This window comes from Cervus canadensis, chromosome 9, assembly GCF_019320065.1.
Source record: "Cervus canadensis isolate Bull #8, Minnesota chromosome 9, ASM1932006v1, whole genome shotgun sequence".
Taxonomy (NCBI): domain Eukaryota; kingdom Metazoa; phylum Chordata; class Mammalia; order Artiodactyla; family Cervidae; genus Cervus; species Cervus canadensis.
The window spans coordinates 15,770,701-15,791,954 of NC_057394.1; the positions used below are offsets into that span (position 1 = coordinate 15,770,701).

Here is a 21,254-nt window from a genome sequence, read left to right on the forward strand (position 1 = left end):
AATATCACCATATATGTTGGGGGAGTTTGTAATTTCCTCAGTTCTGTCTCACCAAAGCAAAACCTTGAAGCAAAGGGTGTTACAGCTCAGTTTTATTTGGCAATCAAAGGAAAATACATCCTCAAAGGGTGAGGGCAGGCTGACCCAAAAGACACAAAGAGAAGATCAGAGAAGCAAGGGGCTCAATTTTGGCTCCTCTTTTTATACTTTTTTTCTCCTCCCCACGCCCCCCTCCCCCGAGCCTGCCCTATGTAAATTGGTCAAGCCAGGAGTTTGCTTCACCTGAGATATTCAGTGTAAGAAAGCAATTTTTTTTTTTTTTTAGATATTATCACTGATACGTATGTTCACCAATCTACAGAATGCCAATATAAAAGTCAGTTCTTGGTTGCTTAAGGAAAATGTACGACTTGTTGTTAAAGAAGGTATGAGGAATGAAATCGCATTTGATGAAGGAAAATGAAGTAGTTCTGACTTACAGGTGGCAGTATGGGAGAAGCAAAGGAATGGGTACAGAACGGGATAAGGAGGTTTTATGGAAAGTGGACCCCCAGAAAAGAGTTTTATGCCTAGTACAAGTTTTCTTGAGATGTTGAACTGCCTTTGCTAATGGATTTTAAGTTTCTTTACCTCTTAAGTGATCTGTTTTAGATTTACCTTTGAAATCTTTTGTTCACTTTGGCTAAGTGGATAAGTATTGTTTCACAGTGACTTACATGATCCTACCTGACGGTTATAAACCCTTTTGATATTTATGAACAAACCTTCCTAAATAATTGACTTCTAGCTAACTTTGGGATTGGAGAAGGCAATGGCCACTCACTCCAGTACTCTTGCCTGGACAATCCCATGGACGGAGGGGCTTGGTGGGCTGCAGTCCATGGGGTCGCGAAGAGTCAGACATGACTGGGCGACCTTTCACTTTTCACTTTCATGCATTGGAGAAGGAAATGGCAACCCATTCCAGCGTTCTTGCCTGGAGAATCCCAGGGACGGGGGAGCCTGGTGGGCTGCCGTCTATGGGGGTCGCACAGAGTTGGACACGACTGAAGCAACTTAGCAGCAGCAGCAGCAGAGGTTCTTGGACCTTGCTTTGTTCTATTTGTGCGGGCTTTTTCCTTTCTTTGTCTTTTAGCCACCACTATTTTGTACTCCTTTTTCCTATTGTAACTAGTGAAAAGGCTGGAAACTTTTGGCCTAGAATTTGTTCTCAATTTGGGGAGAATGAATCTTGGGATACAAACAAATTATACTACAAACTTTGATTCTGAACTTTGTGTGCACATCTGACATGGAGTTAAATGTACCCTTATAGACCAGAATTCCATGGATAGAGGAGTCTAGTGGGCTACAGTCCATGGGGTTGCAAAGAGTTGAACACAAATGAGTGACTAACAATCACATTTTCACTTTGCAGACCAGCTCATTTGAAGAGGTGGCACCTTAGGCTTTCTGACCAAAACTACCATCTTTGGGCCAGAAGCCAGCTGCACTTTCCCTCTAGCTTCTTATCTAAAGTTACCACCTATCTTGTGTCCGTAAAAATAAAATGTGCCACATCTGTAATTTTATTTTACTTTATTTTACTTATTTATTTATCTGTCTATTTTTTGGCCATGCTGCTTGGCTTGTGGGATCTTAGTTCCCTGACCAGGGATTGAATCCAGGCCCTTGGCAATGAGAGTGTGGAGTCCTAACTACTGTACTGCCAGGAAATTCCCAACATCTGTAATTTTAGAATTTGTAGTAGTCATGTTAAAATCTAAAATGAGCAAGTGAAAGTAACATTAGTAAGATATTTTTATATCCAAAAATAATGTCAAAAGTAATATTGTTTCAACATGTGATCAGTATAAAAAATCATTAGTAAGACGAAAAGGATTTTCTTCTCTCTTTGAAGTGCATAATGTATTTTATACATACAGCACACCTCAGTTTGGGCCAGATGCATCTGAAGTCTTCACAATCCTCCTTACTGTATTGGACAGTAAGCATTCATAGTATTAGTTAGGATTGTTATGGGTGCAAAGGAGTGAATATATTTTTTCAATAATTGGAAGGATGGTTCTTGTAGGTGTCTTAGTTTGGGTTCCCCAGAAACAGACCCTGAGACAAGGGTCTGAGTGGAAGTAGTTTATTTTGGAAGTGATCCCAGAAAAACACTTGGAGGGAGTGGAGAAGTGAGACAGAGAAGGGAAGAAAGCCAATAAAAGTGTGTTACAAGTGAGTTAATGCTCAGGCAACTGGACTCCTTCCTGTTTGATCACCCCGGGAGACAAAATTGTTCCAATTGACAGGCAAGGGCACTGGGGCATTTATCTACCCACTCCCCATCCATCACTGATTGAGGTTGGAATCCAGGGGTTTTTCCTCATCTTGCATATGACCTCACCGCACTCCCACAGCTGAAAAAAGGCCCTTCAACAGAGAGTTGCAGATAAGCAGTGAGCTCTTTAGTCCTGGAGAAGAGTCAGAGGACTCAAGTTGGAAAGTGACAGCTTCTGCTCCAGCTGTTCATTGGAAGGACTGATGCTGAAGCTGAAGCTCCAGTGTGACCTTGGACGGTCCCACTGTCCAAGGAGGGATTCTATTAGTCTCAGGAGCCCCAGAGACTTTATGCCACTGAAACTCTCCTTTACACCACCCATCCTGTTCACTTATGTGTCTTTACCTCCTGATTCAGTCTTGACACCCAGTAGGTGTTTAATAAATTGTTGATTGTATGACCTTTGGGTATCTGTTTGTACTTGCCAGCCCCTCTGTTTAAATGGGAAACATGGCCACCAGCAGTTATGGATCATACCCTTATAACTCCCTCATCAGAAAAGAAAGTGAAGTTTTTCCCTTTCTGTGCACACATGCATGTGAAGTTGCTTCAGTTGTGTCTGACTTTTTGCAACCATATGGACCATAGCAAACCAGACTCCTCTGTCTATGGGATTCTCCAGGCAAGAATACTGGAGTGGATTGCCGTGTCGTACTCCAGGGGATCTTCCTGACCCAGGGCTGAAAGTCGAGTCTGTTACATCTCCTGCATTGGCAGGAGGGTTCTTTACCACTAGCGCCACCTGGGAAGCCATCTTCCTGGTGCAGCCAAATAAGAACAAATAAGAACAACAAGAACAGCAACAAAAACATTCTCAAGGAAGAAAGCCAGTTGGCCTGGCATAGAGGCTATACCTCTTATAACAGATATGAGGTTATACCTGTGCCGAACCCTTTGGATACAGACATGGCATATTATGATTGGCTAGATTTAATTTGGATGTCCACTTCTGAGGTTAGAGAGGAGGTTAGAGAGGTGGTTATTCAGTCACTCAGTCGTGTCCAACTCTTTTCGACCCCATGGACTGCAGCAGGCCAGGCTTCCCTGTCCTTCACCATCTTCTGGAGCTTGCTCAAACTCATGTCCATTGAGTTGGTGATGGCATCCAATGATCTTGTTTTCTATTGTTCCTTTATCCTCCTGCCTTCGATCTTTTCCAGCATCGGTGTCTTTTCCAATGAATGAGTCAATTCTTCACATGATGTGGTCAAAGTATTGGAGCTTCAGCTTCAGCATCAGTCCTTCCAATGAACATTTAGGATTGATTTCCTTTAGAACTGACTGATTTGATCACCTTGCAGTCTAAGGGACTTTCAAGAATCTTTCACAGTACCACAGTTCAAAAGCATCAATTCTTCAGCACTCAGCTTTCTTTATGGTCCAACTCTCACATCCATACATGACTACTGGAAAAATCATAGCTTTGACTAGATGGACCTTTGTTGGTAAAGTAATGTCCCTGCTTTTTAATATGCTGTCTAGGTTTATCATAACTTTGCTTCCAAGGAGCAAACATCTTTTAAATTTGTGGCTGCAGTCACCGTCTGCAGTGATTTTGGTGCCCAAGAAAATTCTGTCACTGTCTTCATTGTTTCCCCATCTATTTGCCATGAAGTGCTGGAACTGGATGCCTTGATCTTTGTTTTTTTGAATGTTGAGTTTTAAGCCAGCTTTTTTCACTCTTCTCTTTCACTTTCATCAAGAGGCTCCTCAGTTCCTCTTTGCTATCTGACTAAGGGTGGTGTCATCTGCATATGTGAAGTTATTGATATTTTTCCCGGCAATCCTGATTCCAGCTTGTGCTTTATCCAGCCCTGCATTTCACATGATGTACTCTGCATATTAGTTAAATAAGCAGAGTAACAATATACAGCCTTGACATACTCCTTTCCCAATCTGGAAGCAGTCCATTGTTCCATGTCCAGTTCTAACTGTTGCTTCTTGACCTGCATACAGGTTTCTCAGGAAGCAGGTAAAGTGGGCTGGTATTCCCATCTCTTTAAGAATTTTCCAGTTTGTTGTGATCCACACAGTCAAAGGCTTTGGCATAGTCAACGAAGCAGAAGTAGCTGTTTTTCTGGAATTTCCTTGCTTTTTCTATGACCCATAGGGTGTTGGCAATTTGATCTCTGGTTCCTCTGTCTTTTCTAAATCCAGCTTGAGCATCTGGAAGTTCTCGGTTCACATACTGTTGAAGCCTAGCTTGGAGAATTTTGAGCATTACTTTGCTATTGTGTGAAATGAGTGCATTTGTGCAGTAATTTGAACATTCTTTGTACTATAAGGTGGAGTGACAGAGAAATTGTCACCATATTCAGAACTGTGGATACTCACTGGAGCATGTAGATTGTGAATGCCATTTGTCCTATATGTCTTGATAGAAAAAATGCTTGAGGACCAGCACTATCTTTGTTGAACTAGTTTAGTATTGCTCTTATACTTCCTACAGATTTAACACTTTATGCTAAAAAAAAAAAAAAAACAACACTTTATGCTTTGACTATTTGATGGAGGTGCTATGAACCATTAATAATTTATAGTTTGCATAGTTACAATTTCAGAGAAGGAAATGGCAACCCACTCCAGTATTCTTGCCTAGAGAATCCCATGGACAGAGGAGCCAGGTAGGGTGCTGTCCATAGGGTCACACAGAACCAGACACCACTGAAGCAACATAGCAGCAGCAGCAGCAGTTACAGTCTGCATCATGTGTCCCTGGGGTTTATCTGGGAATGAATCATCAAGTCCAGCAAGATTGAATCTCTCCTTAGATGCTGTCTCATTATCCTCACTTGAGTCAATGGCTGGCTGCATTAACTCAACATCATATTTTCAATGTTTATCCATGTTGTAGCATGCATCAGTATGTCTATCTATTTTATAAAATGCCAGATAATACCCCACTGCCTATAATACCATGTTTCATTTATCAGTTGATGTACCCTTGATTCCCTCCACCCCCAACTCATTTTTTACTTTTATGAGTAATGCTGTCATAACATTTGTATGTACATTTTTATGTAGACATGTGTTTCATTTATCTTGGGTAGATATCTAGGAGTAGAATTGCTGGTTTATATGGAAACTTTGTAGCTGTATCATTTTACATTTCCACGAGCAATGTATGAAGGTTCCAGTTTCTCCACATCCTCTTCAATGCATGTTAATGTCTTTTTAGTTATAGTACTGAACCATTTAAGATCAAGAAACAAGTACATATAGAGACCTTATGACATCTTTCCTATGTTTGTGTGTTCTATACATGGCTTAGTGGTCATGTACCTATAAAACATTCACTAAACATTTGTTGAATGAATTAAAAAATAAAACTTTTTGTATGTTGCCTTAGGTTTTAGATTTTACAAAGTGCACCTTCCCCACACAGTGACCATCCACCAGTGAGACAGACCACACTGGACTTGGACTTGAGTCCAAGTGAGGATTTGTCATTTATTGAGTCTATGACTTTGGAGAAGTGCTGTCCTTGAGTCTCATCTTTCTCATTTTTGTCAAATAGGGATAATAATGCCTTCTTGAGTATGGCATTGTTAGAGTTAAAAATGATGGAAGTTCCCCAGAAATGCACTTGCTTGTGTTCTGTAACATATGTCACCATTATTCTGCTAGGCCCTGAGCACATGATTAAAGAAATCATAAAGCAGTCTTTTTCTCCCCATAACCCCCTTTCCCAATCTAAGAGGGCAGCAAAATGCTTACAGAGGTCCCCTGCACAGATCAACATGTGAGCTGCCAAAAGCCTATCCCCAATAATAGCATTCAGTCATCTTCTAAAATCATTGGAGCTCTTCTAATCTTCTGTTTCCTTTCCTTAGGTCTTGCAGCTCTACATACATAATCTGTGCTAAATCCTGCTGTTGGTGGAGGTCAAATGCTTGGGCACCCGTTGTGTTATCCAACCCAAGTTCCTGTGCTTGAGGTAAAGTGAGGCCAAACAAACCAAAATGTTGGAGTTTGAAGCAGAGAAAGGTTTATTGAAAAGATTAAGCAAAGAGTACAGGCAGCTCATGCTATAAAGACCAGAACTCTCTGATGGACTGAAGGGGATAATTTTAAAAGGCAAGGTAAAGGAGAAAGTCCAGTGTATGTGATCAACTGTTGCATTATTTTCTGATTGGTTGATGGTGAGGTAACAGGGTGGTGTCACAGGGTTTTACATCATCAGTCCTTAGGCTCTAGCTGGTATGGGGGCTTCCTGCTTGTGGCCATCATGCAGTTAACTTCTTCCATCTGGTGAGGTTTTTAGTATCTGCAGAATAACTCAGGAATGTAAATTTGATATTGTTATCTATTAATATGTCCTTCAGGGAGGAACTATAGATTCTGTGACTGTTGCATGGCTTATCTAGTGTTTAATTTTGTTTTTAAACTACACGTTCACATTCTTTCAGTCTTTTAAAAAAAATAGTTTTATTTCTTTTTGGCTATGCTGGGTCTTTATTGCTGCACAGGCTTTTCTCTAATTGCAGCAAGCAGAGGGCTCCTCTTGATTGCAGCTGAGCAGACTTCTCATTGCACTGGCTTCTCTTGCTGTGGAGGACGGGCTCTAGGGCATGCAGGTTTCAATAGCTGTGGCAGGTGGGTTCAATAGTTGCTGCTCCCAGATTCTAGAGCATAGGCTCAAGAGTTGTGGCCCCCAGGGTTAGTTACTTCAAGGCATATGGGATCTTCCCCAACCAGGGATCCAACCTGTGTCTTCTGCATTAGCAGGCAGATTCTTTACCACTGAGCCACCAGGGAAGTCCCAATCATCAATTTTTTTTTTTTTTTTCGTTTCTTTTTTTTTTTTTTTTCATTTATTTTTATTAGTTGGAGGCTAATTACTTTACAATATTGTAGTGGGTTTTGACATACATTGACATGAATCAGCCATGGAGTTACATGTGTTCCCCATCCCGATCCCCGCTCCCGCCTCCCTCCCCACCGCATCCCTCTGGGTCTTCCCAGTGCACCAGCCCTGAGCACTTGTCTCATGCATCCAACACCCCAATCATCAATTCTTGAGCCACCTCTTGTAATTCAGAGGAGACCTGGGAGACTAAAGCTTTTCTACAAAAAAGAAGCAGGCAGAGGGCATGAGGTGGTATGCTCCATCCCAGGAAGGCCCCCCAGGGTCCTGCTCCATTAGAGTTGGAGAACTTCCCACAGCGCCCTTGTTTGGTCCTGATGAGGGCAGGGTGCCCAGAAGGCGGGGTGCTATCTCCTTTGGCCAGCTCTCTCCTGGTCTCTCCACAGCTGACAGGCGTTTCTGAGCAGATGTGGCTGATAGAGTTGATACCTCCCTTCTCCACCTTCCGGTGGGTGCCTGGGCTCATAGCTCGCACTTCGGCAGAGTCTGCAGCCAGGTGCCTGAACGCGGGCGCCCTGGTGCAGAACTGTGAGCGCAGCACCTTCCTACCCGCCTCCATCAGCTGCACCAGCATCCTCTCCGCGCACCTGCGTGTGGCTCCTGTCTGGCCACCCCTTCGTCCCGCTGTCCGCACCGCTCCCCACTCAGGGCTCCAGGCGGTGGTGGCAGAGGCGCCTAGAGGGTGGTCCTGAAGGCTGGGACCAGGCAAGAGATGGCGCACCAATTCCAGGGTCAGCTTGTTCCGGGGTACCGACTAGCAGACTGGCATTGTGGATGAGCCTCCAGCATCCCCGTCTGCGCCACCATGAGCAGTCCGAGCAACTCCCCTGCCAAAGCGGCGTCCGCGCCGGTCCGAAAGCCCACGCCGGAACCCTCGCCGGTCCCCGCGCCCTCGCCCGTGGCCGCCGGCAAGATGCACTTGGTGTACCCGGAGGTGAATCCCAACCCGCTGCTGCACTCGAACTTCTGCTCCCGCCTGTTTCTCTGGTGAGCGCCCGGTCTGAGCTGTGACCCGCCCGCCGCAGGCACCTTTCAGTAACCAAGGGGAGAGGCAGGGCGAGGGAGCATTTTCCGCGGGCGCCCAGGCAGCTGATGGAGCCTCCCCACTCCGGCCGCGTGGTCCCCGCCTGCGCCTGGGCTTGAGGAGTGAGGAGTGAGGGGAAGTCCTGGGCGTAGGAGCGGGACCCAGAAACCTGGTATCCGGAGCACAGGATCTCCCTGCCTGGCCTCTCGCTGCTCCAGCATCCTCCAGGGCCCTGGAGCCCGGGGAGCGGGAGGCAAGGAGGTTAAAAACCCAGGTTGCCCCGGGGGAGTTGCCGCCCAAACGGAGAACGAACTGGATCCCCTAATTCCACCTTTAGCAGGCTTCCCCAGTACAGTTCAGGATTCCTAGTTATAAACTAATTTGCACCCTTTTCCCCCCTAAGCAAGCAGTTTATGAACAGCTTCCTTTATTTAATTAGTGCCCTGCCGTTAGATCTCTTTGCCATCTTCCAGTGATGTCCCCACCATTTCTCATGTAACTTAGGTGACACCTGGGTTCCAGCTGCACTGGGCTCTGTCTGTCCCCTTGTCTATGACCATGTCTTTCTTTCCCTCCCTCTCTCTCTTCCTGTGTGGCTCACACTGCATGTCCTGGTACCTAGTTGTGACAAATTTCATGTATGTAAAAAAACTCTTAACTGTTTTTTGTTTAATGAATGGGGACCCTGTTCTTGAACATGTTTTGCTTTTGCCTGGGATATACAGCTTGGAGTAGAGTGTGCATTTGATCACAGCCCCTTTCCCTGTTGCAAATATTTCTGCTTTCACCTTTGAGTACCACTTGGGGGATAAGGTCACTGAAGGCTGTGGGGTCTTATCCGGATCTTTAGCCTTTGGACAAGAGGTGAAAGGTCTTGATGCAGGTGGTTCTACCCAGGAGTCATTTGGTCCTGAAACCACTCACGGGTCCCTGAGATGGGAGGAAACACACACAGATGAAAAATAGCACAGAGAGGTGTAAGAAAGTTTTCCCTCCGGTAACTGGGACTACTAACTAGCTTTGCCTGAACCTTTGGGTTTTACTTGCTCTTGGATGATAATTAGATTTTTTTGCTCCTAGACCCTAACCCATTCATATTTCCCATAAATTCGGACATTTCCTTTTTTAAGGGGAAAGTATAGGGGATCCTCATGGGATGGGAGCCCCTGTGCTTATCTTGATGGTAGTGTGTTCAGTGTGTGTAGCTACATCTCTTGGCCATTTGGCACCCCTTAAGAGAGGCCTAGAAGTAGGAGTGTAGGGGTGGTTACTGTAAATAATAACAAAATAGACATGTCTCCTTAACTTCTGCAGGGCAGGGGACTCTCTGGGCATGCTCTGTTTGTAGATTTGCAAAATTTTGTGTGTGTATGTGTGGAAATGGGAAAGTGAAGACTCCTCATTGATTTGGGTAGCCACCTATTTCCAGTTTTCCTGCTGGAGGGGAAAGACCTAGTACCTCTTACCTCACACCTGAAGGCACTGAAGCAGAGAGGCTGAGTAAATTGCCTACATCACACAGCTAGTAAGTGATGGAGTTGGATCTCAAACCAGGCCATCTGTCTCCCAAACCTGTGTTATCCTGTATGTAACTGCTGTACTGAGCTGCTTTTATGGACACTTGTTCTTAAATGCAGGGAGAAGGCAATTCCAAACATGTCTTTGGTCTTGTTGGCAGGAGTTTTTCAAAGTTCTTAAAGTTCTTGCTGTTGGAGATGATGCATGTGAAACATTCTATAATCAAGCTTTAGGACAGCTGTTGTCAGAGTCTGGCTCTCAGACCGGCAGCATCCTTGTCACCTGGGAGCTTGTTAGAAATGAAATTCCCCACTGCACTCCTTCTAGACCAGTTCTGTAAAGTTAGAAACTCTGGGGATGAGGTTAAACAAGCTCCAGGTGATTGTGATGAAGGTGGAGGCTGGCTTCTGCTTTAAGTCATTCCTCACATTGGCATTGTTACTTCACTATCAACTTTTATAAAGGGATTTAGACTTTGTGAAGTTGGTTGTTGACCATGGTTGCCATCCTGTATGTAAAGTCTGAGGTACCCTCATGATTTCCTTGTGTTCCCCACTTGCTGACCTGGGAAAGTGGAAATGAGTCCAGCCAGAAGATGCCACCTAGAGACAAGACCCAACTTGTAGAGAAAAACCTAGTTTTCATCTTCTCTTTGGGTATTTGTTTTGTTTTTTTTTCCCTCAAATTTCATCAGCTTTCTAAACTTGTAAGTGATGCCAGTAACTATCTTACTGATTTTATACAAATGGCCTCACTGGGGTTTTAGTGTTTTCACAACACAGTTTAGAGTTAGGGTCTAAGAGAAGTCGACATTATAGCTAATGGTGGTACTTGTGGATTTTTTAAAGTGATAAACATTTTTCTATTTCTGTAAGACATTTAAAGCTATAGAAGAAAGTAGGATTTATTTCTGTTACCATATAGATTTGCTGATATTTTGGTTGTTTCTTAATCTTCCCTCCAGAACTCTTTTTGTATACCTGTGCACATGCATGCATCTTTTCTATAAAACTAGTTTTGAATCTTGACTCCTTAATTTTCTGTGTTTAACATTTATTTATGACATTAAGTTATGTTCAGAGCATGATATTTAATTGTCATTTATGCAACCTTGTAGTTCAGTTTAATATAGCTTATTGCTAATTATGATATGCATATCCATGAACATGTAGTGTGGTATATCTTTCCTTTTTCTATAGTCCTAGTAATAGGATGACTGGTGAAAGGTTGAATTGTTTTCCACAATGTTTAGATCAATTTACTCTCTTCTATTTTTTTTTTTTTTTTTGCCACACTGCTCTTCATGTGGAATCTAAGTTTCTGACCAGTAATAGAATCCAGGCTCTTGGCTGTGAAAGCTCTGAGTCTTATATCTGGACCGCTAGGGAACTGCCCAGTTTGCCCTCACAGTAGCTCTTAGTGTGCCTATTTTATTGCCAACTTTGAGTACATGAATTACATTTTTCCAAGGTCTACAGTTTAAAAAAAATGTGAAACAATTTTAATTTGAATTTATTGATCTGTAGAGATGGAACTTTTTTTGGAAACATTTACATCTATTGACCATTTATTTGTGTTTCTTTGAATTGTCTATTAATAGATTTTTTTCTTTCTGAGGCATTTACATTTTGAAATAATTTTCAATAATGCTTGTAATATTTTTCCAGATTTTCATTTGTCTTTTACTTTAGAGCTATCGTTATTTATGTTGGTTTCCTCTGTTGCTTTTTAACCTTTTTTAAATTCCAGCATCATCTGCGCCTCTGTAAACATTTTATTTCAGCATTTTTGGTTCATTTCTAAGAATAAAGGCAGCTAAAATTTCTTTTAGTATTTGATAAAAGATAGTCCTCCTCCTTTTTTCTGAAATAGCTCATCTTCCCATCATGGTTTTTTGAATAATTCTTCTTTGTCCCCACTATTGGAAATAAGTTTTGTAGTTTATGAACTGTGTCCAGTCAGGGACTAGACTGCCCAGTCTGCTGAGACTCTCCCTGGTGATGTCCCCGCTGTCCTCACTGCAGCCTCTGGGGTGAGCTCTGCATTTCTCTCCCACCCTCAACCCAGAGGCCAGCAGGTTGGGTGTGAGAGCAGGACCTGTCCCCCAGAGATGAGGGTTGAGTAGGGTCTTGGACCAGATGCACTTGACCCTTCAGGGAGTGATTAAATCCTTGTTCCCCTGACACTGGCCACGTTTCAGTCAGTGAACTGTCTCCTTGTAAAGGGAGTGTGGGTGTGGAAACTGCCACTGGTGCCAAGACAGACTGTCCAGAGACTCTTGTCAGAGAAGCTGATAACATGAGGGTGGGTATGAACTGGCTGAGGGCTGAGACGGTTTAGGGAGGTTGGTCCTGTTAGGCTGTCAGTAACTATCAACCTTGAAAGCATAGAAATGTTTAATATCAAACCAGGATTCTTGGCACCGTTTTCAGAATACCACTTGTATGAATCTTGTTGCTCTTCATTAACAGTCAGAAATCCACATGTTGTTGATGGAGGCTGAGTGAGCTCTCCAGGGCTCTTTTTCTGCCCTTGACCTGTTCCCCTTTCCTAAGCATTTAGTTTGATGAGTTTTGGTAACTTTATACAATAACTACAGCCCCCAGGAAGATGTAGAACATCCCAAAGGTATATTCAAATTCACTACCATGTCTTTAAGGCAAAATAAAAAGCCTAACATATTCAAGTTTATCTCCTATAGTTTATTCTTGATCCTTTTGGTCTTTATAGTTCTGCATCTGGTCAGCCTGAGAGGTGTTAGCTAGTGTCCATTCAGATGTGTCAAGTGGATAATTTGCCTTTCTGAATTGTCCATGGGTCCCCTGATCATGTTGACCCCCTTTCCTCTGTTGCCTTAACTATCAGATATTTCTCCAGCAAAGATGGCTTTATTCAGGATCAGCAGATAATCGCGGTTCCATACCTGCAACCAGAGTGAGCCAGGTACAAGTCCCGAAAGGGCAAGGGATGAAGAACACCTTTATAGAAGGGAAAAGGAAGTTGGGAAGACTGTCAAAAAAAAGCGTCCATGGCTTTTCATTGGCTGAGTCCTTGCCAGGAAGGAAGAGGACTCTTCTTCCTGTTGGACTCTGCTATTGTTGTAACCTCGTCTATCAAAGTTATCAGAGGCTTTCTACTGGGGACCACATGGGATTACTGGAGAGGACTGCCGGGGGTGACAGCTTCCGTTTGTCTGACAGGACTTTGTTCAGAACATCAGTGATCCTCTCAGAGGACCCCCTCAGCAGCTTTGGGAAGTGTTACCTCCACATGTTCCCCCTGTTTGTCAGAGGCCAATACTGAGAGCTTATGAGGCTAGTTCAAGTTCTCACAACCAGAAAGCTGCGATCTAGACTTTAACACAGCAAGATTTCACACCTGAGGTGTATTGAGTAGAATTTTTTTCTCATTTAATTTTAAAAAATAGTAATAAAATGCACATAACATAAAATTTACCATCCGAATTATTTTTAAGCATTTGGTTCAGTGTTAAGTACATTCACATTATTGTGCAACCAGTTTCCAGAACTCTTTTCATCCTGCATCAGTATGTCATTAAACACTAATTCCCCACTCCCCTTTCCCTTAGCCCCTGACAACCACAGGGTCACTTTGTTTCTTTCTGAATTTGACTGTTCTCAGCACCTTTATGAAAGTGGAATCATACAGTGTTTGCCCTTTGTGACTGCAGTGTTTTACACCCCCACCATCAGTGTGCAAGGGTTCCAATTTCTCCATATCCTTGCCAAACATTCTTTTGTTGCTTGTCTTACCCCCTTCTCCCATCCTCCTTCCTCTTCCCCACCTTGTCCCCCCTCCTTCCTTCCTTCCCCTCCTCTTTCTACCTCGCCCTCCTCCTCCTTCTACTTCACCCCTCCTAATATGTGTGAAGTGGTGTCTCATTGTGATTTTGATTTGCATTTCCCTAAGGAAATTTGAAAATTTGAAATTTGAAAATTTCCCTAAGGTGGCTCTAGTAAAGAACATGCCTGCCAATGCAGGAGACATAAGAGATATGGGTTCAATCCCTGGGGTCCGGAAGATCCCCTGAAGAAGAGCATGGAAACCCACTCCAGTATTCTTGCCTGCAGAATCTCATGGACAGAGGAGCCTGGTGGGCTACAGTCTATAGGGTCACACAGAGTTGGACACCACTGAAACGACTTAGCACACACAAGGATTTGTGATATTAAGTATCTTTTTCTCTGCAAGGAAACCTTTTTTTTTTTCAAGCTTTGTCTGCTCTATTTCAGTACATGAAGTTAAGCAATAAGGCAAAACAGTAACCTGTCATTCATAAAGACCAAGGAGTGCCTCTCATTCCCAAAAGGGACCAAGAAGGAGATTTCTTACAAATGTGCATGACATTTAGCTCATTAAGCCTATAAACAGTCTGAACAAAAGAAAACTCTAGTGCACAAATCAAATTACAAATTCAAATTAACCATTAAGTTCCCCAAATTGTAGTCTCTATGCTAATGACATCGAATTGGTCTTTAGTGGCCCACACTGACTATAAAAATCTGCAAGCAGACTTTTAAAGAGGGTCTTTCAGAGTAAGTCCTGCTGCTAATTGTCTGAGTATTTCCTATAGGGAATAACTGTAGGATGAATGACCCAGGTGTTTCAAATCTGTTAAGTGGTTAAAACACAGAGACAAATGCTTTTGTTTTAGAAGGAAATTTAGAGCAACAGATATTAAGGGTCATGGTGATGCTCACCTGGATTGGAAAATTGGAGTAGAGGACAGTTGAGGCCCTGGGTCCTCAGTGCTTGGGTCCAATCTTCAGACTCCTGGACTGGAGTTCTTTAGAGGTGCCAAATTACCAGGGTTAGCAAAATCTGAAATTCAGTCTCTTTTATTCCTTCTTTAATAGTTCATAGACATTATTTACTTAAACAATAATTCTTAAACATCTCCTCTATATCTATATTGTACTAGAAATAATGCAATAAATAAGAGAAACATGATCTCTGCTCATGGGTTATTATTGTCTGGCTTTGGAAATTTCCTTACCCAGTAAAATAGTGTTAATCCTTGGGCTATTTCTGCATATTATTAACATGTAACCAATACATAATCAATTTGAATAGGGTTTGAAGGAATCCTCTGTATAGTTACTGTTTTTCATTTTATGAAGTGAAGTGAAAGTTGCTTAGTCATGTCCAACTCTCTGCGATCCCATGGATTATATAGTCCATGGAATGCTCCAGGCCAGAATAACAGAGTGGGTAGCTATTCCCTCCTCCAGGGGATCTTCCCAACCTAGAGATCCCTCATTGCAGGGATGCTTTACCAGCTGAGCCACCAGGGAAGCCCATTTCATTTTATAGTTAATAAGTAATTTGCAGAAAGGTAATTTGAGGTTATATAAATACCACATTGCACATCAAACTTTCAACTACTCGGTTTTCCTTCCATTGATAATTTTCTAACTCCATTGTTCATTCTACGTTTATTTGCATTCTTGAATGCAAGAGCTTTCCCTTCTCTCATGTTTATGTAGCAGTATGGATTCATGGATCCTTTTGTTATTTAATGGATTGTGATTCATTGCCATTTATTTTGATGCCTAAAGAATCCCAGATTTGTTTAGCAAGAGCCATTCAAGCTGGCTTCTCTGTCCTTCCTACACATCTTCATGATTCCTTGAGTGCTTCCTTATTTTATGGTGCAAGTTGTCCCAGGTCCATCTTCTACTTTCTCTGCCTGTTAGTCTCAGCCTGTAGATAGTGATGCAGCTGGTGGGAATGCCTGGGGCTCTGATTATCTTGGCCTGTACTAGTTACAGCAGCCCCCACAGGCCTTTGCCTTCCGGAGCCAGTGTTGTGGTTGGACTGGTCCTTGCGGTTCTTAGGATTGTGAGACACATCTCAGCAACAACCATCAGGGAACTTTCAAATGCCAAGGTGAATCACTCACATGACCTGAAGAGTATGAGTCTTGCCTGGAGCTACATAATGAAGTCCTAGGTAGAGAAAGAGACTGTGAAAGCTAGTGAGTGAAAGAACTTGGACCTGGTATTCTGCCTTTTGGGGATTGAGGGTGGGGTGCGCTTGAGTTTAGCAACTTCACTCTTTATTGGTGAATTTAAAAAATAAGAGTGGGAATTAAAGTGCGGGAAGGGAGAAGCAAGCAGTCAGTGAGATTGTCTGTTATCAGGTCAACCAGAACTTTTTGAAAAAGGGAACTTCATGGGTGGGGCGGTCTGGCTCTTTATCTAGTTGTATAACTGACTCATGTTCATTGGAGATGGATAGCTTTGAGGTGTATGTCTCCAAACTTAACGTCAGGCATTTATATTACAATTTAAAAAGGTGATTATCAGGTGCTAAAACACACTGCCCCAACCTTGGAACCAGTCATTTCTTCAAGGAACCTTGGTTCCTTTTAGAAAAGAAAGATATTAATAAGTCATGATCTGGGTGGAGCGGGCCAAAGGGACAGACTTCCCTAAAATAAGTAAGTCATAGCAGTGTAATGTCCGGTATAGTGACCATAGTTATAATGCTTTATTGCATATTTGAAAGCTGCTGAGAGTTGATGTTAAAAGTTCTCACCACAAGAAAAAAATAATTGTGTATGTTAAAAAAAAATAACTCCAAGATCTGGGTCTGGAGTGTTCTTTGTTAGTGTATCATTGCTTCCATGGTCTTTCAGGATATAGAGCTAGACAGTATGTGTGTGTAAATACATATCCAATTTTTTTCTTCCATATTTCTATGTATTTACAGTGTAGACTATTTTTTTTTTTTTTTACAAAGCCCATGAATGTAGGATTCTAATTAGAGTTATATAATTTGAATATATACCTCTCCTTTTCTCTTAATTTTTAACAGGTGGCTTAATCCCTTTTTCCTGTTTGGTCACAAATGGAGATTGAAAGAAAATGAAATACACTCAGTGCTTCCAAAAGATTGCTCCCAGCATGTTGGAGAAGAGCTGCAAGGGTGAGCACAGACAGGAGGGAGAAGGGGAGGAAAAGTGATGATTTCCACATGGGGCTAAAGGTGTGAGGGGGCTTTGCCTTCCTCTGGGTTCTTCTGAGCCTCCTCCCCTGACTCTGCATGCTCACCCCTTCATGCTGACCCTGGGCTTAGCCCACTTTGGAGGCTGGGGGAGCCTGTGTTCCCTGTGCATCTGTGGATGTGGAGGGAGCCCGCACCCATGGCCCTGGAGGCCAAGCTCTGTCCCTGGAGGTGGAGTCCCTGGAGGACAGTGTCTGCCCTCCTGAGCTGCTCATGACCTGTGAATCCAGCAAAGCCTCAAGGCCTGTTTTTCTGGTGCTTCAGTACACCACTCATCCTTCAGGAGCCCTGTGAGCAGTTAGCCAGTATCTGTGGGGCAGCCACAAAGCGCCCTGTAGTGAAGGCTTCCACTCTGCCCCTCCCCCATTTCCCCTATGGCAGGACTGTTCTTTACTGTGATTTTTCTCATCGCAGGTACTGGAAGCAAGAAACTGAGAGAGCTGAGAAAAATGGACAGAAGCCTTCTTTAAAGAAAGCAATCATAAAGTGTTACTGGAAATCCTATTTGTTATCTGCAATTTTTGTATTTTCTGAGGTAAAATCTTTTACATACAGTGCATTGCTTTCATTGTACGTGGGCCAGTACTGAAATGGATGTGACTGGTGAGAGAGATCAGTGGTTTAACATCCTGTAGCCTAGTGATTGTATTTATCTTCAGCATAAACAGGTGTTTATCTAGGGAATTGGTCCTCTGGAGATTACCATTTGTCTTTTAACCAATTAACACATAGTGTCATGGGAGGAAGGACTGAAAAGCAAAGACATTTTAGACCATGTTAGAACATCGTTGGTGCTCAGTAAATTATATAAATGCTAAAATTAATCCTTGATCAAAAGAATATCCTAAAACCTCAAGGAATATGTGGTTTGGAGGAAGTAAACTTGGGGCAAAGCCCCAGTAACATAAGGCATTTTACAGGTGCTCAGTTCAGTGCAGTTGCTCAGGCATGTCTAACTCTTTGAGACTGCAACATGTCAGGCTTCCCTGTCCGTCAGCAACTCCTGGAGCTTTCTCAAACTCATGTCCATCGAGTAGGTGATGCCATCCAACCATCTCACCCTCTGTCATCCCCTTCTCCTTCTACCTTCAATCTTTCCCAGCATCATGGTCTTTTCTAATGAGTCAGTTCATCGAATCAGGTGGCCAAAGTATTGGAGCTTCAGCTTCAGTCCTTCCAGTGAATATTCAGGGTTGAGTCCTTTAGGATTGACTTCTTGTCTCCTTGCAGTCCAAGGGACTCTCAAGAGTTTTCTTCAATACCACAGTTCAAAGGTATCAATTATTTGGTGATCAGCCTTTTTTATGGTCCATCTCTCACATCCGTACATGACTACTGGAAAAACCATAGCTTTGACTAGTCGAATGTTTGTCAGCAATGTCTCTGTTTTTTAATATGCTATTTAGGTGGTTTGTAGTTTTTCTTCCAAAGAGCAAGTGTCTTTTAATTTCATGCCTGCAGTCACCATCTGCAGTGATTTTGGAGCCCCAGAAAATAAAGTCTCTCACTGTTTCTATTGTTTCCCCATCTATTTGACATGAAGTGATGGGACCAGATGCAGTGATTTTCATTTTTTGAAAGTTGAGTTTTGAGCCAGCTTTTTCACTCTCCTCTTTCATTTGCATTAAGAGGTTCTTCAGTTCCTCTTCACTTTCTGCCATAAGGGTGGTGTCATCTGGATATCTGAGGTTATTGATATTTCTCCTGGCAATCTTGATTCCAGCTTGTGCTTCATCCACCCGGGCATTTTGCATGATGTATTCTGCATATAAATTAAATCAGCAGGGTGACAATATACAGCCTTGATGTAACTCCTTTACCAATTTGGAACCACTTTGTTGTTCCATGTCTGGTTCTAATGATTGTTTCCTGACCTACATATTGATTTCTCAGGAGGCAGATAAGGTGGTCTGGTGTAGTCCCATGTCTTTAAGAATTTTCCACAATTTTCTGTAATTCACACAGTCCAAGCCTTTGGCTTAGTCAATAAGGCAGAAGTAGATGTTTTTCTGGAATTCTCTCGCTTTTTCTATGATCTGACGGATGTTGGCAATTTGATCTCTGGTTCCTCTGCCTTTTCTAAGTCCAGCTTGAACTTCTGAAAATTCTCCATTCACATACTGTTGAAGCCACAGTTGGAGAATTTTGAGCATTACTTTGCTAGTGTGCAAGATGAATGCAGTTGTGTGGTAGTGTGAACATTCTTTGGCATTGCCTTTTTTGGGATTGGAATGAAAGCTGACCTTTTCCAGTCCCATGGCCCCTGCTGAGTTTTCAAAATTTGCTGGCACATTGAGTGCAACACTTTCACAGAATCATCACTTAGGACTTGGAATAGCTCAACTGGAATTCCATCACTTTCACTAGCTTTGTTCATGGTGATGCTTCCTAAGGCTCACTTTACTTTGCACTCCAGGATGTCTGGCTATAGGTGAGTGATCACACCATCATGACTATTTGGCTCACGATGATCTTTTTTGTATAGTTCTTCTGTGTATTCTTTCCACCTCTTCTTAGTATCTTCTGCTTCTCTTAGGTCCATATGGTTTCTGTACTTTGTTGTGCCCATCTTTGCATGAAATAGTCCCTTGGTATCTCTAATTTTCTTGAAGAAATCTTTAGTCTTTGCCATTCTGTTGTTTTCCTCTATTTCTTTGCATTGATCGATAAGCAAGGCTTTCTTATCCTTGCTATTCTTTGGAACTCCGCATTCAAATGGGTATATCTTTCCTTTTCTCCTTTGACTTTATTTTTTATTTTATTTTATTTTTTTTGAGAAATACTAAATTAAGTTTATTTTTTTTCCAATTATTTTTATTAGTTGGAGGCTAATTACTTCGCAACATTGCAGTGGGTTTTATCACACATTGACATGAATCAGCCATGGAGTTACATGTATTCCCCATCCCAATCCCCCCTCCCACCTCCCCCACCACCCGATTCCCCTGGGTCCTCCCAGTGCACCTGGCCCAAGCACCTGTCTCATGCATCCCACCTGGGCCGGTGATCTGTTTCACCATAGATAATATACATGCTGTTCTCTCGAAACATCCCACCCTCGCCTTCTCCCACAGAGTCCAAAAGTCTGTTCTGTACCACTGTGTCTCTTTTTCTGTTTTGCATATAGGGTTATCATTACCATCTTTTCTAAATTCCATATATATATGTTAGTATGCTGTAATGATCTTTATCTTTCTGGCTTACTTCAATCTGTATAATGGGCTCCAGTTTCATCCATCTCATTAGAACTGATTCAAATGAATTCTTTTTAATGGCTGAGTAATATTCCATGGTGTATATGTACCACAGCTTCCTTATCCATTCATCTGCTCATGGGCATCTAGGTTGCTTCCATGTCCTGGCTATTATAAACAGTGCTGCGATGAACATTGGGGTGCACGTGTCTCTTTCAGATCTGGTTTTCTCAGTGTGTATGCCCAGAAGTGGGATTGCTGGGTCATATGGCAGTTCTATTTCCAGTTTTTTAAGGAATCTCCACACTGTTTTCCATAGTGTCTGTACTAGTTTGCATTCCCACCAACAGTGTAAGAGGGTTCCCTTTTCTCCACACCCTCTCCAGCATTTATTGCTTGTAGACTTTTGGATAGCAGCCATCCTGACTGGCGTGTAATGGTACCTCATAGTGGTTTTGATTTGCATTTCTCTAATAATGAGTGATGTTGAGCATCTTTTCATGTGTTTGTTAGCCATCTGTATGTCTTCTATGGAGAAATGTCTGTTTAGTTCTTTGGCCCATTTTTTGATTGGGTCATTTATTTTTCTGGAATTGAGCTTCAGGAGTTGCTTGTATATTTTTGAGATTAATCCTTTGTCTGTTGCTTCATTTGCTATTATTTTCTCCCAATCTGAGGGCTGTCTTTTCACCTTGCTTATAGTTTCCTTTGTTGTGCAAAAGCTTTTAAGTTTAATTAGGTCCCATTTGTTTATTTTTGCTTTTATTTCCAATATTCTGGGAGGTGGGTCATAGAGGATCCTGCTGAGATTCATGTCGGAGAGTGTTTTGCCTCTGTTCTCCTCTAGGAGTTTTATAGTTTCTGGTCTTACATTTAGATCTTTAATCCATTTTGAGTTTATTTTTGTGTATGGTGCTAGAAAGTGTTCTAGTTTCATTCTTTTACAAGTGGTTGACCAGTTTTCCCAGCACCACTTGTTGAAGAGGTTGTCTTTTTTCCATTGTATATCCTTGCCTCCTTTACAGGCCAATATCACTGATGAACATAGAAGCAAAAATCCTTAACAAAATTCTAGCAAACAGAATCCAACAACATATTAAAAAAAAATCTCCTTTGACTTTAGCTTCTCTTCTTTTCTCAGCTATTTGTAAGGCCTCTTCAGACAACCATTTTGCCTTTTTGCATTTCTTTTTCTTGGGGACAGTCTTGATCCCTGCCTCCTGTCACGAACCTCTGTCCATATTTCTTCAGGTACTTTGTCTATCAGATCTAATCCCCTGAATCTATTTGTTACTT

The 21,254-nt window shown here is 42.4% G+C and overlaps 1 protein-coding gene across 1 annotated transcript in view; it reads left to right on the top strand.

Annotated features, from left to right (window-relative positions):
• Window positions 1–401: 401 nt before the first annotated feature.
• The window catches only part of LOC122447237 (ATP-binding cassette sub-family C member 4-like), a 118,114-nt gene continuing 97,261 nt past the window's right edge, over window positions 402–21,254 (top strand). Inside the window, 4 exon segments of the mRNA XM_043477773.1 lie at window positions 402–425; window positions 6,250–6,263; window positions 16,576–16,686; window positions 17,179–17,299. Coding sequence (XP_043333708.1) covers window positions 402–425; window positions 6,250–6,263; window positions 16,576–16,686; window positions 17,179–17,299 — 270 coding nt within the window.